General features: G+C 37.1%; 1 protein-coding gene across 1 annotated transcript in view; it reads right to left on the bottom strand.

Annotated features, from left to right (window-relative positions):
* The window catches only part of atp9b (ATPase phospholipid transporting 9B), a 259,834-nt gene that overhangs the window by 189,044 nt on the left and 51,114 nt on the right, over positions 1 to 19,676 (bottom strand). The window contains 4 exon segments of the mRNA XM_052023085.1: positions 1,054 to 1,162; positions 4,553 to 4,623; positions 4,626 to 4,665; positions 8,379 to 8,529. Coding sequence (XP_051879045.1) covers positions 1,054 to 1,162; positions 4,553 to 4,623; positions 4,626 to 4,665; positions 8,379 to 8,529 — 371 coding nt within the window.

Here is a 19,676-nt window from a genome sequence, read left to right as displayed (position 1 = left end):
AACTGCATGGATAAAACTCTTGCTCCTTAGGTCATATCAGATATAACCATTTAATACCTATTTATGGAAGTCAGGAAGTAATTCCCACAGAAACTACTACTTTCCATTCCTTGTTACAGATTTCACACTAGTCCTCTGCAATTTAGATATCACTGAAGAATTTTTAAACTGCAAATTATTAGGTGAAAACAAATTCAATTTTCTAGTTTTAAATACCCAAGTGCCTTAACCTTCAAGTCTGAAAAGAAGTCATGTCAAGGTCCCGACTCTTTGAACCACACTTATTTTAAATTGGTCATACGTCTTGATACATACAAGAAACTAATTAGACTTTCAAAACAGTTTTATCACATCAATTCCAACACATAATAAGATGAAGCATCTGCACCATTTCACTGCTTTTCTCTTTTGTTTTTAAATTGCTTATCGGTCCTTATTATTAATTTCTTTAGACAAATCTTTTAATGCCTATTTACCAATTAAACAATGGAAAATGCTATTGCATGGTTCATTGTTAATAATGTCATCATTGCAATAAAATGTAGTTTAATTCAAAGGGAAAAGGTATTTGCACGCAAGTAAACATTGTGCCAGATCAATTTCTTTACCCGACTTTGAAGAGTCAAAATTCATTGGAGGACAAAACAATCCAAAACAATTAATTTTTACTCTGCAGAACATCAACAGGAAAAGTGTAATAACACCATTCAGCAAGTGAAAACCAAAGAAACCACAGTAACTATTGCCTTTCTGAGATATCTCAGCAAACTTGGCACATTAACTGTATTTCTGCTTCTATGCACTGGATCAATTTCAACTATCGTTTTAACTACTAGAATGTGGCACAGCTATCTTCCTTCATTATCTGCTTACAGTATTGTCTTGCACAGATGCTATTATTTGAGAGAAAAGGGGGAAATATCTTAAAGTAGCAGACTGTTTACAAAAAAAAATGACTAATATCCAAAACCTGGCAGACCCTACCCAAAACTGGAAACAACTTGCTAAACCACTTAAAAGATTTTATTGTATTCTTGGAGGAGCTTTTCTAACCTCGTATGGTAAGCTTGCTGTACATCTGCGAATTCATCTCCTCATCCCGTTGATAGCGATGGAATTCATCTAATGCTTCTCGAACCATTGTCACTGCCATTACAAAGCCCTCAAAAACAATAGAAACTGATTAGAAATTAGTGGAAGAAATAAGGTTATCAATGCTCAAGGTGTACACTAGCAACACATTTCAGTGACAAAACAATTGAAGAATTCAGATCCCAACTGAAAATTACTTGATGATTTTAGCATTTGCTCAAGTCATTAAGAGATTCACCAAAAGAGAAAATAACTTATCAGCATGACAAGAAGAAACACTTTATTGAATAAGCAAACATAAGATTTTTATTAAAGGCTTGCATAAGCAAGATCAATTTTGATAGTCATTTAACAAAATAGTTAATTTGCATTTTGATTCACACTGAATTAGCACTGACCCCTACAGTATATGCATTATTTTTCTGATTCTTGGGTACATAGCTAGGGATAAAATTAATTTTTTTTACCCCAGCTGTCAGGGGCACAATGAGCATTGAACAAGCTAGCCTCATGGTGGGAGCGATATTGGTTTAGGTGCTTGAAAGACACCCCTGACAGCCCGAAATAATAATAGTCACATTAAAGTTTAAACAGTAGCTTCGAGCTCAAACCAGAACTCTTATGGAAAATTGGTACGAAGCAGCTTTTTATTCAACCATTCTTAAGTTCACCCAATGACAAAGGATAGATCACTTTGGAAACAGTCTGGAACATAAAAGGTACCCTCACCCTCAGTAGGCAAGTCTATGGATAATTTAGCATTTCAGGCTGCTAAGAATTTTCAGAGCCACTATTTGGGTCCTTCAGTTAAGTTTAAAAAATTTGTCATATGACAAATCTTAATAAGCTCTTAGCTACTGCTGCATTTTACTACAAGAGCTGCAGGAGATTTTATGAAAGGTGAGGTTACTGATAGACTGCCATCGAGGCTGCCATACAAGGGTTATAACAAACCCATGAGAGCAGTATAGTTTTGTTCAGAGACTAGTAATCCAGAGGTGCAGACCAACAGCCCAAAGATAACAGTTTAAATCCTTCCACTGCAGCAGGGGAATTTCTAAGTAAAAATCCATCATGTTTATTATGTCCTTGAGAGCAGGAAATTTTACCTACTCTTGCCACGTGTCTCCAGACCCACTGCAATATAGTTTACTCTTAACCATTTTCTGAAACGACAACTCATTTCAAGGGCAATTAGACAGCAAGAATAAGTGCTGGCACAGCAGAAACAACTACATCAGTGAATAAATTTCAATAAGAACAAGTCTTCTGGAGTTGAACATTATGCATGACTGTGAGAAAGTTGTGAAATCAAAATAGAAATGCTGAAAATACTCAGCAAATCAAGCAGCCTTTGTAAAGAGAGAAAGAGTAGATGTTGATGCTTTACCCCCTGAAAAAATACTGCCTGACATGGAGTATTTGCAGACTTTAGTGTTTTCATTTCAAATTTCCAGTATCTGGGAGTTCTTTGCATTAGAGAGTACTATTTTCAATATAGACTATCACATACCCCAGTCATTCTGTTGCAGCAGGAATCATAATCAATGACAAGGGCATATTCAGCAATAGTGTTGTGGAGGGATTTAAACTCTCATCTTTGGGCCATTGGTCTACACCTCTGGATTTCTCGTCTCCGAACAACTGCAATGCAAACACTACATACCTCAATCTCTATGCCACTGACTCACGCCAAGCTAGAACAGACTGTTTAGGCTATAGACAGCTAGCTTGCAGTCCATAGGCTGGTTGGTGGATGAAGTTGTTGTTGCTGCTATGCCAACATTTATTCTCACTGTCTAATGGCCCTTGAAATGAGTTGCAGTTTCAAAAGGTGGTTATGAGCCAACCTTATTGCAATGGGCCTGGAGCAAGAGCAGGTAAGATTTTCTGCTCTGAAAGGACATGATAAACATGATGGGATTTGACTTGCATGTTCCCCTACGGGGTGTGTGCGCGCACGCGCAGATTTGAACTCTTATCTTTGTTCTGTTGGTCTGCACTTCTGGTGAGAAATGCCAGTTAGGTCAGAAATGCTTTTTAAAAGATAGCCACCACCTTCGCCCTAAGGCTACTGATTAAAAGGAACGTGCCCTTGGTTTAGTGAGCATACAAGTTTTCAGGAAAAAAAAGTCAAAGAAGTTATATTTTTTTCAAAAAACAGTTGATTTCACAAGGACTGAAGACTTTTGAAATGGTCAAACTTTCAAATGGCCCTTTCAACATAATGCTCTGTACATCATTGGGCAAGAACGTGAGACGTCACGTAAATGTTATCTGCTTGATTTGGTTAAAGGCAAGTTTCTCGAGTTTAGAGTGTAGGAATATTTATGAAGGACTTCCCCTCACTAAAGTAAATCAGTTAGGCAAGGTTCTACTTCCCCCTACTATCAGGCAAGCACAGTAGTGTAGTGGTTAGCAAAACCCTTTACAGCGCCAGCAACCCAGTTTCAATTTCTGCTGCCGTCTGTAAGGAGTTTGTACATTCTCCCCGTGTCTGCAATGGGTTTCCTCCGGGTGCTCCGGTTTCCTCCCACATTCCAAAGATGTATGGGTTAGGAAGTTGTGGGCATGCTACGTTGGCACTGGAAGCGTGGTGACACTTGCGGGCTGCCCCCAAAACACTACACAAAAAGATCTATTTCATTGTGTTTCATTGAACATGTGACAAGAAATCTTATCTATTGCAGATTAGTATAATAATTCATTTGAATATTTTGACCCAAGAGTATTCTATAATTATGGTATTACACTAAAAAGTTTCTCCAATACAATTTTTCCCCATAGTTGAAATGAAAATTGTCAAAAAAACTATTATTTATGTTTAGCTTCAAAGGCCAGTCATATATTTTCTCTAGTACTTGCATGCTGATAGTGACTTGAAAAATGTACAAATCTCTTGTTTCACAGTTCTCATACTCCTTTGCCATTGAACATTATCTTATCTTGTATCTGATATTATTCAGCACATATTAAGACACAGCATATGTATAATTTAAATATAAGGGAGATCGAATTTAGTCTGAATCAATGTAATCCAAACTGAATTTGAGTTTCAGTGTAGAGTATTTGATGACTACTTCTGTACTTTGACACATTTTATTGAAGACTGTTCAATGCCACAAATGTAAGTTGCAGAGACATTGAATCTAGATTTAAACTTGCTTGCAAAATATACTCCATGACAAGTTTAAATGTTCTCACATTATTTATATTGTCACCAAACAAAAATACCAAAAAATGTATTACTGTTTAAAGACAGAATAATTTCCTCAAGTTTCTGACTCCATTTGATTCAAATTGTTTAAAGGAGATGCTAAAATGCTTTCTAAAACAAATGTACAAAATCCCTTTTTGCCATTAAAACCAGATTTTTATATAATTTCAGAAATGTTCCATTATTTACATAACAGCAACATCTTAAAAACATTGCAGAAGGGTATACATAAATTTTACTTACCAGAGGAGCCCAGTATGTATATAGATAGCCTATCTTCAATGATGGGACAAACTGTGAACATGATACCACCAGAAATAAAGATTCAAGAAAAACTTGAATTGTTGATATAATACCTGAAAAATAACATTATAACAATTAGATCTCAATTTATTTTCACACATTATCAAATCAGATTCTTCAAACTGGCAGAGTTATGAATGCTTTGTTGAAAGCGATGCTTAGAAGAGGCCATAGGGAGAATGCTCAGAAACAAAATGCTGGAACTGCAAAACAACAAATTTGCCATGAAGACGACAGGTCAGGCAGCATCTGCAGTGAGTTAATGAGGCAGAACTTAGAGGTGCCTCTCACAGCACACACTATTAGTTGGACTTTTTGCTGTACTTTTCAGCTTAAAAAACTGTGCTGACATTTGCTAAAAGTGAGTTGATAACAGCAAGGCATCATGGCAGTGGAATCAACAATGGGTCAGAGAATAAGGGAGAGAAAGATTGAATTAATAATGAGAGACTGGATTGAAAGAATAAGCAATCGGCAGAAAATATTAAATTTTGAATCAATTGAAGCAGCCCAATGTTTAAACGTTTCAATTCACAGTCCAAAGAGACTGATTGGTATGCCTTAGTAATTATCACATCATTGAAATGGTACTTGCGCCGTAATTAACAGACTCTTGTGACAACATTAGGAGGCATATAATGTGCAATTCCAGCAAGTTCTTCAAAAATAACGAGATAGAGAGTGAGATGCTGTTTGTATGAAGGGATGTAAATTGACCAGCAAATTCTGAAGATTCACCACTCATGGTAAACACCCGAGATGTCAACAATTGCTTTCCTCCCACAGATGCTGCTTGACCCACTGAGTTCTTCCAGCGGGCTGCTTGTTCATCCAAAGAATTTGCTGGCCATTGGTACACATTAATAAACACATATCACTAACATCTCATTATTTTCCCGAAGGTGCTAGCCTACTGTTTAGAGTTAATGACTTTTCAAGTAATTATTGTAAGGAGTGATGTGTAAAGCTGAGGAGATCTATTCATTGAAAGATGATTCAAAGCCCTGGACCCACACAAACAAAAATCAGCCATAACAGCCAATTGAAATATTGGTAGTGACAACATTAGGAGGCAAATAATGTGCAATTATTGAGCATTTATGAAATAGCTTGCTTTTTTGAATCAACATCAACCTAGCTGTTGCTCAGCAGGATATTGGTAAAGTTATAATAGAAGTTTCACAGAATGCTGTGCTTCCTCCTTTGCACTGATCCGCTGATGGATGAAAGCTGATGACTATGTTTCTGTTAGGTTTGTCATTAAGCAATAGCATTTTCTGAAGACATGAGAGACCACAGATGCTGGAATCTGGAGTAAAAAAACACAAGCTGCTGAAGGAACTCAGCAGATCAGGAACATCCAGATGAAGGGTCTCAACCCAAAAGTCAACACTATTTCCATCCACAGATGCTGCTGGACCCACTGAGCTGCTTCAGTGGCTCGTTTTTTGCATTCACATTTTCTACTGTTTTAGTGAAAATAAAAAAAGAAAATCCAAATGAATACAATAAATTGATACGGTTAATAGGCTTTCCAGTTTTAACTACAATTTCATTTTAACAGATACTCTGCACTTTTAGGTTTGTAGTATCATTTTCGCAGATAATCTCAAGCAGCAGCATTTGTTTCCCTGATGTTTCAGAGACGCTTCCCCTACAAAAGCATGCAATTATTTTTTCAACTTTGCAGACAACTTAAATGTGTGCTTGTGCTACATCCAATAGCAATGCTCATCAAAAAGCTGCACACAGCCGGATTTTTCCTCTAAATTCATTTCTAAACTTCCTGCTTTACATCTGTTCCAGATGCTGACAGCACTTCCAAGGTGGAAGCAGGAAGCTCAGGGACAGCTATGCAGCTGAAAGGTTATACCCAGCAAGAAAGATGGAACCATTTGTAAACTGAATGAGATCCTGATGAAGAAAAATAAATGCAGGGATACTAGAGGAAGGCTGGGGAGTGGCACTGGCATCTTGCATAGATGTGACATGGACTCAATGAGGTGAATGCTTCCTCTACTGCAACCTAAGATTCTGTCTCAGACCTGATGTGCTAATATTATGGAAAGGTTTGATAATGTGAGCACCCAGGTGTTTTCAGCTGAATGGGGAATGAAGACTCACAGCTAAAAATAAGAAAGACACCAATAAATACAGCAGGAAATTCAAAAGAAACTTCTTTACCCAGGGAGTAATTATAATGTGGGAACTTGTTATCACATGGCGTGGCTAAAGCAAGCAGTGTAAATGAACTTAAATGATGAAGTATGTCTTCTGCTGAACTTAGAGTGGCAGGGGAGAGACTTGTGAAACATACGCACATGGACCAGCTGCACCAAAGGGCCAATTTTGGTGTAATAGCTTCTATACAATTCAATGTAACCATGAGCAAGCATCAAAACAACAGCACTGCCACCAGGTCAGTTTCATTGGAAAATGCATTAAATTTTGCTTTGCAGTAAAATTATATTAAAGCGACCACTACAGGTAAAAGATTTTTTTTATCCACAAATCTGGTCCATTCAGCTTCAGAGTCATTCCACACCCTCAGGTTATTTGCAACAGCTGTTTTGCCACAACAAATCCAAATTGGCTGTTACTCGGAAACAAATCAAGAAGCTCCTTCTTCAACCATTTGTTCTTGTCAATGGCAATCTCTGACTTGTTGATGGAAATTCCTAACTACACAAGGAATTTTCATTTGCTGTATGCTGATAATCTGAAGCACCTGTAAGCATTTAACCTGTAAGCATTTAATTGTTTAAATTTGCTCACTCTCTACCTTGTCAAATTCACTTGGAATATTCACAATAGGACAGGAGTATTTAAGGTTCTTAGCATATCCCTGAAGAATATTATAGTTTAGTCAAGATCCCATGAAGCACCAAAAGTTTATTTTCCATAACAATCATTTTAAGACACTTCTAAACAAAGTAGACTGCATTTGCCAAGAAGAGTGCTCACATAATCTATACTGCAGGACTAGGTAGAAAAATAAATAAATAGATTTTGAGCGAAATCATACTGCCGGCAAGAGCCACTGGCTTTCAGTCAATTGTGCCAAAGACAAACTTGCAAGGATCCACTGCTAGTACAGGACCTACTGTGTAACTGATGCCACTGCATTTGTCAGCACACTCCATTGCTGGACTCCACAAGCACACTTGCCAGGATTCACTACTATATAGGGGAAATTATTTCCCCAATTCTACCTGGCATAGGTTTGGAGACCCCATTCATTTGACGTGTTTTTAAGGAACTTAATTTTCTGTAATGTAAAAAATAGCTTTACACATAGATTTTCAATGTCTCAGACATTTTAAAAAAAAACTTTAAATGGCAAATTCTTCTCGCCAACTTTGGTTTGAGTGAAAACCTGCCAGGCATTAGAGGGCTGTGGAACTATACCACCTGGAGCTTATTTGCCACTAAAACCTTGTCTCAAACATCTCCAGGATCTGGAAACCCAGCCACATTCCACTCATGCATCTGTGATGGAAAGTAAAGGTTCTGCACAATGCAACCCTTTGCAAATTGATTTGGCAAACATTATTGTACATATCGTGCAGGTGGTAATTTTTTTCCAGCTTGATAGGGCATTATGCATGCCCTCTGAGTTTTGCTCTTGACTGGGCAATTGCAATTACTAATGACTCAAATTGAAGGTAAATATTGGCACAGAGAACAAATGAATTGAAATCCACAATTCTGCATCACAACTTCTATATTTCTACACAGGAAATTTCAAAAATATGCATTTACTTACTCCAGGTACAAATGTGAAGAGGTTGTACTTCTGGTTTTTAATAGCATTCCTTGGATATTTTTCCTCACACTTCTCTGGATGTCCCAGCCATACTGTGCGAGCTTTAAGGTGTTGCTTTCTCCGACAGATGTTGGCAAGCCAGTCGCAGCAACTGAAAGATACAGAAACCTAAATGTTCAACTACTCTTCATGGATCCCAGATATCAGAAGTAAATTCCAATATATTTGCTTCCATGGTAAATTTATTAAATTACTGATTTAATACCTACACTTGGATATGAAGATTGTAAAATATTGGCTCTCAGATAAAAGATCAGTCATGAATGGTGAAGCAGGCACAAGGGACCGAATGCCCTTTTCCTATGATTTCTTATGTGCCATGTTCTCCAAATATTTGCTTACTTTCCAAGTATTGTATGCAGCATGCAATTTTTCATGTATCAATGAAAACAGGAAAGAGAAAGACCTTAGCATTGCTGCAAAAATATCACTAAGAATCTCATTTCACATTGTCCAGTCATTCTACACTCCCAATGCTCGGAACTTCCTGGGAGAGATTACTAAGCCATCGAAATGGAGGTGCTAAACTATCATTTATTAACAACCAAGATAGCTAGAGTTATCTTAGAATTGGCTTAATCTTATGCCAATTTTGATCCCTTACAATTTCAGGAACCTGTTTCCTACTAGGATTCAAGTGTCAGCCACATTTAAAGGACATGGGAAAATAACAATCAAATTGAAAAATTTTCATTTCCTTTTTTTTTAAAAAGGGTATCAAGCATAGATGTGTGCTTCTTTCAATAAATAAATAGATGAACCAACTCTCCCACTTATCCTCCAAATACATCTAATCTCATGGGCCATTGCCCTATCTCATCTCTTCCCCTACATTCACCTTCAAAGTTATTTCTATCCAAGGCCACTGGTTGTAGCCTTAAAAAAATCTGGAAAAGTGATAAAATCTTGAAATCAAATAAAAGCTTAGTACCTCTACATACTTTCCCTTTCTCCCTTTACCCTTCATTTTCTTTATAATTTTAACATCCAAAACACATTTTGTTCATCTAAACTGAATACTTTTAGAAAAAGAAAATTCAATCCCATAAGACTATATATAAAAAAAAAGTGCAAGTCATTTGGCCTCTCAAGCCTGCTCTGCCATTCAATAAGTACATAGCCAATCCGACTTTCCTCATTCACTTTCCAGCCCTCTTCACATAAACTTTGATTCCCTCCCCGATTAAAAATCTAATTCAGCTTTTAATATATTCAAGGATTCAGTCTCCACGATGTTCTGGTCCAGGAATTCCAAAGACTCTCAAGCCTTTGAGAGAAGTAGTTCTTCATCTCAGTCTTACACGTGCTCCCCCTTATTCTAAGATGATGCCCTTTGATCATAGACTATCCCATGAGAGGACATGCTCTCCCAGTATTTACCATCAAGACTCTCGATCTTTTGCTTTATTTAGATTGCCTCCCATTCGTCTATGCTCCTATGAGTATAAACCAAACCTGTTCAATCCTTCCTCACAAGGAGATCCTTCCATACCCAGAATCATCCAAGTGAACCTTTCTGAACTATCTCCAATGATAACATCTCACTCCTTAAATGAGACTAAAACTGTACAGTACTCTACATATGATCTCACTAGTCCTCTGCACAGCTGTAGTGAGATACCCCTCACTTTTTATACTCCAGCCCCCTTGAAGTAAAAGCCAGCATTCCATTAGCCTTCCCAATCACCAGCTTTACCTGTGCAAGCTTTCTGCACTTCATACACGAGGACCTCCAAGTTCCTGTGTTGCAGCTTTCCACAGGCTTTTTCCATTTAAATAATATCACTCTTACAAAGCAAACTTTGCACTTTCCCACTCTATACTCCACTTGCCAACTTTTTGCCCACTTACTTAATCTATTAATATCTCTAAACTATTTGTATCCTCCTCACACCACCCCCCCCCCTTATTTTGCATCATCTGCAAATTTAGCTTCCTTCTTCTAAATCGTCACTATAGGTTATAAACGCCAGCAGTCTCAGCACCGGTCCTGTAAAACCACACTGGTTACAGGTTGCCAATCTAAAAATAACCCTCTTACCCCTACTCACTGCTTCCTGCTCCTCAGCCAACTCCTTATCCACGCTAATACATTAACTCCAACACTATGAATTCTTATCTAAAACCTATTTTGAAAAAACTTCAATTATACAGTTTTCATCAGTTCAAAATTTTTAAAACATAAGCAGCCATCAATAGTTTTAAAAATTCTCTGGAAGAAATTTGGCTCAATGTACATAACTTTAAAACAAAGTGTTCAATAAATGCTTTCCTTGTAAACATTTGCTGAGGAATACTGCAAAAAAGATGCTATATCTGGGAAAAATATGTTTGATTAACTGTTGTTCTTTCAACCTCCAGGCCACACCATGAGTTCAGGATGTACCAAAGTGCCTTATTTTTTTGCCTCCTTTCCATAGGGGAAAGAAATGAAAAGATTGCACCTACCATACACAAGGTTTTTTTTTTACTATTCTTCATTCATCTGCAGGCTGAAGTCCGACAAACACGACAACATTTGACCCTGATGTAAAATGTCAATACTGTGGTCTCTCACACAAGAGGGGACAGGTCTGACTCTGTACTATGAAAATCTTTCAAAAGAAAACTGAAGATGCTGGAAACATTCAGTAGGTCAGGCAGCATCTATAGAAGGTGAAACAGTTAACATCTGAGGTCCCAAAACCTTAACTATTTCTTATTCCAATGATGCTGCCTGACCTGCCGAGTGATTCTAGCATTTTCTGTTTTTCCACCTCTGTACTATATCTTGTCCAAAAGTTAAATTAAGCTCTCATAGAGTACAATTCTGTCACAGGCTCCCTTGAACAGCTGGAACAGCAATAGATTACCTGAAATATAGCAAGCATTTGGTCTGGGATGAAAGTGTAGCTCCTGGACATGGCAGGTACCAAAAATCTGATGTACAAATTAATTTGCATTTTTTTCAAGCTACTAACCAACTTCTCCAGATACACTTGTAAAGTCCAATGGAATAATTATGCTGAGCAATACAGTTAGATGCTGCCAACACAATATTGTAGATAGAAGTCAGTGCAGACAAGTTTCCAACACGAACAGAAGAGCACAGGACTACAGGCTACAAATTTCTACCAAATTCAGATGGTGACATCACCAGTGGCCAGGTCAGCCCAAGTCCACACTAAATACAGCAAAATGAAAACAGAATTCATATTAAATGTTGGGAATTTATCCTTTAATTCTAATTTGGGATGGAAATGTAAGCTATTCGATTTTATCAAAGGTTTTCAATATTCTCTGGTTTTCCTACCATATACAGCAAAGAATAGTGGGTAGAGCCAAGCTACTAACAGATGCCACAATTCCTGCATGTTTACTCTGATATTTAGAGCTTCAAGTTAACCAGTGCTGTGAAACAACAAAACAGGTATAGATTGTACCCTAACTGTAACACTGTAGACTGATAAATACAAGCATGCTCCTCTCCCAGTCAAACTGTTGAGTGCAACCATGGTAGACACTGCAATATCAAGCAGTTCAACACCAGACATAGGGAAAATGTCACTATTATCTCAATTATGGATTCCAACAAGGCACTTAGAAAATATTAATAGGATTGGGTAGAGTCACCATGAATTTATGAAAGGGAAATCAAGTTTGACAAAACTATTGGAAGATAGAATTCCAAAGGTTGTCAACCCTTTGACAGAAGAAACTCTTCAAGTTTCATGGATGAACCAACATCTACATCCTTTCCCAGACACTAGGGCCCTAATTACAGTCATCTGATTCTGCTGGGTAGGTCATGTCATTTGCAATATTATAATATGATTATTTTATTATATTATTCTTCCCCTCCAGACTTCTGAACGGTCCATGTTGGGTAGGTCATGTCACACCAATATTTTACTTACTAGTTTTTCCAGTAACATGCAATGATAAAATATTTGAAACTGTGGTTATAAAATTACTCTTCAGAATCAGGTTTATTATCAAGGATACACGTCGCGAAATTTGTTGTTTCGTAGCAGCAGTATAGTGCAAGACATAAAAATTATAAGTTAGAATAAATAAATAAGTAGTGCAAAAAAAAGGACTAATGAGGTAGTGTTCATGGACCGTTCAGAAATCTGGAGAGGAAGAATAATATAAAATCATATTATAATATCTTGAATAAGCATTTATTGCAATTTTATATTCCTCCTATTTTCTAAAATCTCAGTTTTACCCCAACTAAAAATTTCTGCATCCTCTATTTTTACTATCACTTTCTAATCATCCATTTTACAAAATTTTCATTCATACCCACATGTCATCACTACGTCAAACACTACTCTCCCCAAAAAAATGGACCCCCTATAATAATAATCCCCATTGGTTGTTACTGCAGAAACCAATTAACACTCATGAAGCATCCATTTTAAAATTCTTACTTCACCTATTGTCAAATAAATATCAATATTTAACTCAAGAGAATGAAATTAAATTTTGAATGTAAAACTTTAAAAAAAACGATTAACTCTATTGATGCAATTGTAATAAAAGGGTAAAACCTAAATATTCAGAGATGTCTTTAAAAATGATAAGGAGTTTGACATTTTCTTTTACCTTGAAGTACAGAGGAAATGCAACAGGCACACACTACAAAATAAAATGCACTATAAGGTCACTAATGCTCTGTACCTTTAAATTTTTTCATTGTAGGTAAAGAATAAAGTCATTAATTCTTCACATCCGCCACTGCCTCAGTGTATTAGGTTCTAATTGCTCAATGAAGCATGATTGAGAACAGTTTTTGTGGTATTGCAACCCATTACTTTAATGTTCTTTTGATATACCATAACCTTGGATATAGCATAATTTAGACAAGGAAATTGTACACCACTTATGATAGTGACAATGAGGTTTTTTTTAAGTATCAGTGGAGAAAACTAGAGTGCTAATGTACTAAGATAGCAAATTACACCTCACGGATTCCTCATTTTAATTACAATAGGCAACATGATAGGATCTGTATCAAGTACCGTACATGAAAACCAATATCAGGGAAATAATCTGCTGAGAAGATAATGTGTATTTATCACAAAACTCCTCTATACAACTGTAAATTTAATAAATTAAAAAGGCTGAACACAAATTGGTAGGGTGCCAGCCTCTTAGCCAGAAGGTTGCAAGTCGAGCTCCACAGCCTGTCACACAAACCCACCTGCCTTATTTAAGTAAAGTTGTTCATCTTAGCTGGGCAATGTATTTCAGACCCTACTGCATAATAGGATTTGGCTTATTTTTTTGGGAGCCTTCTTTGTGCAAATAGACTCCTGAATTTATTACAATAGCAACTATATTCCAAAATTACCATTGGTTTAAAAAAGAAAACTATTGTTGAGGTTTTGAAAGCCATCATACAAATCTTTCTCGCTAATGAGTTATTGAGATGATATGCTACAGGCTCCAAAGCCTCCACGTCCCTCCTGTAACACGGTGACCAGAAATGCACACAATACTCCAAATGTGGCCTAACCAAAGTATTATACACCTGCAACACTACTTCCCTTCTTTTATTTTCGGTGTTCCAACCGATAAGGCAAGCATGCTGTACAACTTTTTTTTTAACCACCCTATCTACTTGTGTTACCATTTTCAGGGAGCTATCAACTTGCACCCCAAGATCCCTCTGTACCTCAATGCACCCGAGGGTCCTACCATTTACTGTATACTTTCCTCTTGTATTTGAACTCTCAAAGTGCAACACCTCACACTTGTCTGTATTAAACTCCACCTGCCATTTCTCTGCCCACATTTCCAATTGGTCAATATCCTGCTGAATCTTTTGACAACCCTGGCAATTTTTGGGCAAGTATATTCCACAGTTTAAAAAAGGGCTTAACCTTAAAAAAAAAGCTCTTGATCCAAATTATATCATACAAATTCAAATTTAAGAAAAAAAATTGCTCTGCAGCCATGCTAGACTTGTATGCAAATGTATCCCAAAACTTGCTTTTTGGTTTGGAACATAAAAGGATAATTAGTCAGATAATACAAGAAAAGCAAAATGAAAGCAATCATGCCTGCACATCGCCAGCCAAGACAGAAAACTGATCATAATCTGTATGAAGACTTGTGAACAGAAATCAGGGTTTCTAGAATCTCTTGCACACAAAAGCAAATTTTCTCCAATTGCTCAGCAATCAGAATGTACTCAAGAAATTAAACAATTCTAATTATTTATGAACACATTCCTTCATTCATTCTTGAATGCCTCCTGGCAGCATCAGAATACATTACATGGGAGTCTGAAAATTGGCAGTTCCCGTTGAAATTTCCTGTTATATTCTCAGATTAGCTAATAGCAGCAGCCCCCAACGCGAGCCCTACTGCTACAATATATGAGAGCAGCAGCAGTGCCTCTGGGTGCTTGCAGTACTGTCTAAAATTAGTTCTCCTGTGCTGTCAGCTCATCACCAAGGTCAAAGCATCTAAGCGACAGTATTTGATTTAGAAACCAATACAGCAAACCTTTGAAATTTAGATGTTGCATTCTATTCACATCTTAGTAGAATGATTTGCTCACTGAATAGTATTTATGGCTCACAAATAAAATGCAACTAGGTCAAGAATTTTATATCCTGTAAACCACTACTCAAGTGTTTCATTTTACATTCATTCTCTCAGGATTCCAAGTCTCAACATTAGACCCATTTCTGCAGCCAATCCACAAGAAAACTTGAGGATATATTCGTCTGTGAATCTGGAACACCCTTCAAACAAAAAACATACAGAACAGAATTTCTAGTCCAACTTACCGTTTTAATGCCATCCACCTAAATTGTTAAGCAATGAGCAGTCAGTCTTGCTCCAAGCATTCAAATTTTACAGAGCTTAAGAACTATGATACTTCAGTACTGAACATTATATAGGCATGGCAAAATGCAACTAAAATGCAAATGTGATGAAAATCATGCTAGTAGCATGTTAGACTGACATTTAAAAAAAAATGGACAGGCAATGTCCTTCTATCCCTTGCAAGATTTGCCAACTCACAATAAAAATAAGGCAGCTGAACTGAAAAACCCACCAACCCAGAAAAGCTTTTATCAAGCTTCTCTGATTAAAATACCAAAGCACTTGAGGATTGAAATCTCTCAAAAATTCAGAAACTTACAAAAACAATGGGACAGGTAACAAAAACTTTGTTAGACATAGGCTTTCAGGAATGTGTTCAATGAGTACAAACATTTGAGGAATTCTGGGCTTTAGGGCCAAGAAAGTTGAGAGTAGGGTCAATGGTTAGGTGAAGCAAATTAGGTGATGGAGAACAGGAGGCTAGAATGAGAGGAACACAGCACCTTTCAATGGATGAATGACGCCAGAGATCAAAACAAATGACGACATTGGGAACATTAGACAAAGAAGAGCACAATCAGAACTGAATCCAAATCTCTCAACAAACACAGGATGAGTGGAAAAATTAAATTGGTAAATTAACTTATTTTTGTCACATGTACCGATCATTTCATGCCAACAATACAGATCATTTCATCGCATCAGTACACTGAGGAAGTAGAAGGGAAAAGCAATAACCGAATGTAGAATATAGTGTTGCAGTTACAGAGAAAGCACAGTGCAGGCAGACAATAAGGTGCAAGGCCATGACGAGGTAGACTGTGAGGTCAAGAGTCCATCTTATCATACAAGAGGTCAACAGGCTTTTGTACCTTTTGCCTGATGGGAGGAAGCAGGGAGAGAATGTCCGGGGGTGGGAGGGGGTCTTTGATTATGATGGCTGCTTTATTGAGGCAGCGAGAAGTGTAGACAGAATCCACGGAGAGGAGGCTGGTTGTCATGATGTGCTGAGCTGTGTCGTACAGGACTCAGCAAAGTGTACACAGCAGAGTTTTGAGTCAGTTGAAGTTTATGGATGAGGAAAAACAACAAAAATCATGCACAATGGTTTCTGCAATAGATGGGCTAAGTAGAGGGTAGGAAGGTGATAAATGGCATTAGACATAAAAGTATGCAATTTCGGTAATGGAGAACAAATGGAATTTGAATACCTTTCAAACAAATTACACTTTAAATATCTTAACGCTCTTGAATTAAATGGTCTGACATCAAAAGTATTCTGAAACCTCAATTGCTGAAGATGGTTCTAAAATCCCAGTTCAATGATTGATGGTCTCTTTCCCTCCTCAACACTACTCAGGAAGTAATTTCTGTCCCAAAGAGAAGAATGGCATTCCTGGGCAGGAATAAAAGATCTGTTTCTTCCCAGATTCTCCAATCTTTTTTCACAAAAATCAGTCTTGTTCTACCTTCCTTGCATATTCCTTCTATTTTCCAATTTGAACTCAGTGCATGCTCCATTAAAACCACAATTCATCAAATGACCATCAACCATATTTAGATTAATTTGCCTAATTGGTCTTCTTCAGCCTGAGTCACCATTTGACTACAGATCGTAGCCTTAGTTCAATTTACAAGTCCTTTCGCTACAGTGGTACTAAAGAACCAAGAACCTGAAACAGATCTTCAATAATTTGAGCATATTTCCAAGAAATCATTTATAGAAAAAGATAAAAAGTATTATTCAAGTTAAACATGTAGTACCTCTACCTTACTGCACTGGTACTAATGGCAATGTCAGAGGTGGCATTGCAAGCTCCAGACAGTAAAGTTTACTGACAAATAGCCTTATACACCATTACTAGATATCAAACATTCATTACAGCAAAACAACATCACAGGAATAAATGTAATCTCCAGTTGTTTCCATTTGACAATACAAAACTGGACTCTAAAGCAGCACTTTCTACCAAAGAACAACAGGTCAATCAATGGGAGGGTTAACTATGACTTCAACAGGGATATAAATCTGCATTTTTCAACTTAGTACTCTAAACAGTGCAGTCTTTTACCAAATTCCTACATAAAAAAGTACTAATAACTGTTTGAGGGCACAAAGGCCACCTCAATGACCAGATTAATCCATGCTTAGATCTCTGCCTTCACTTCATATGGAAATAACATTCAATAGTATCATTTCCATATGGACAAAGTGTTTTTGATAACTAGGTAGATGAAAATCTCATGACAGAGAAATCAATCCATCTTGAAGCCCCTGGAGTACCGATCTATATACACTATGTATTGCTAATTTCACAAGCTTTAATGGAATTCCAGCTGAGTTAGTCAAAAAACACAGACTGCGCATAATACCATATAATCGAAAAACAATGAATTGTTGTTGATGTTGCTGAGTGCGCTGAAGGACCATTTTCAGAATATACAAGAACAGAAAGAGGGATGAAGAGAGTCCTTTAAGTTGTATGATTAACAGTCAAAAAAAAGGTCACAAATTGAGAATATTGCTTTGACAAATTTCAAGTATGGAAATAACTCTCTTGCAGACCTATAAATTAGTATAAATGCTCCAAAAGACTGGAAGAGGCTGCTAAAATATAAATTCTTCAGTCAGTTCTGGAGAACCCAGGTCACATGTAATCTGCAAATGATTTTTATTCTACTTACTACAGATGCTTACAGGAATATTCCATCAGATTCACCCTAATGCCTGCTGAAGAGAATTCACAACACAGTAATGCTTGATGTGCTTAACATATTAGACAATAACGGAGGCCCAAGTGACATCTTATTCTAGAAATAATCACAAATACCATATTCATGTCTTGCTAAAAGAACATCTAAAAACAAAGCTAGAACTATAGTGACTGAATGCAATGTAGAAGATTGATTGATCACATATAACTGATTTCCCAATGCAAATTATCTAGTATTCCTCATGTCAAGAGCATTTGACATCAGCAAGACCTTTTAATTCCACCATCCCTTACCATAAGGATCCCTTCCTCAGGAATAAAAAGTTGCATCCTAGCCAGTTCCCCAGATAAGGAGAAAGATAGCAGCATCGTGATATCTCCCTAGGATAAGCACATTCAGATATCTCAAAAACCATTGCATTGTTTCTTTGACTGCATATATTAAAAACTTCCAGTGTTTCATATTTTAAAGATTACATAACAGATGGAAAAGTTTGTCATTGGATGGGGGTGTGGGGAGGAAAGAAAATGAAGGAACAATTTAATGGAGCAGAAGTTGCTTTGACTTCTTGCAATTCACATTTTCTTTCAACGTAATGGCAAAAAATATCAAAAGGTGGCTTTTAAAGTAAAGGCACCAGAACAGAATCCTAAACTTACCACGGTGCAAATATGTGCTTCATTTTGGTTACATAAAATTGGATTAATAATTTGAATAAGTTAATACACCTGCCATCATACAATCATGCAAAATAATTACCGACTCCTTTATTAACTTGCTAGCTTTAACCTTAACAGATTACTATTAAGATTTGAAAAACGAATGTTTGCATTGGCATACCTTGTAGTCTGTGCCAATATATGATTGATGTATAATTAGTAATAAAATATTACTTTTACTAATGAAAGGCCATTTGCTTTCAAATACCTTTGAGTGATTTAGAAGATTTAATAAATTGTTTGACATATGAAAATAAACCAAAAATTTTGACAAAATTTTGGTTCTTATTTAGAGCAATGCAAACTGACATTTTAAGTATGGAAAGGTGCAGGTGTGACTTTTGAAAACAGGAACAAGAAAATACTATCCTACTCAAATTAACTGCTGAAAACAGCTAAAGCTTAGTGTCATGCTATTCAAAAACACTTACAATCCTCAACTCAAGTTCCAAGTTACATAACATATTGGAGAAACAAAGGACTGCAGATACTGGAATCTAGATGAAAAACATGATGATGCTTGAGGAACTCAGCAGGCCAGGCAGCATCCATGGAGAAAAGCAGGTGGTCAACATTTTGGGTCAGGACCCTTCTTTAGGACTGAAGATAGGAAAAGGGAAGCCCAATATATAGGAGGGAAAAGCAGAGTAGTGATAGGTGGACAAAAGAGGGGAGGTGGGGTGGACACAAGGTGGTGATAGATAGATGCAGGTAAGAGATAGTGATAGGCAGGTGCGGGGGAGGAGGGCAGAACAGATCCACTGGGGAATGGGTAAAAGGGAAGAAGAGAAAGGAAAGGGGAGAAAAAAGATAGGCTAGGAAAGAGAATCAGCATGGTGGGGGGAGGGGGTTGTGGGGATTACTTAAAGTGGGAGAATTCAATGTTCACGTCATTAGGCTGCAAGGTTCCAAGGTGGAAAATGAGGTGCTGTTCCTCGAGTTTGTGCTTGGAATTCTCCTGGCAGTTATAGTGAGGGAG

This window comes from Pristis pectinata, chromosome 9, assembly GCF_009764475.1.
Source record: "Pristis pectinata isolate sPriPec2 chromosome 9, sPriPec2.1.pri, whole genome shotgun sequence".
Taxonomy (NCBI): Eukaryota; Metazoa; Chordata; class Chondrichthyes; order Rhinopristiformes; family Pristidae; genus Pristis; species Pristis pectinata.
This window is presented reverse-complemented; position numbering and strand designations above follow the sequence as displayed.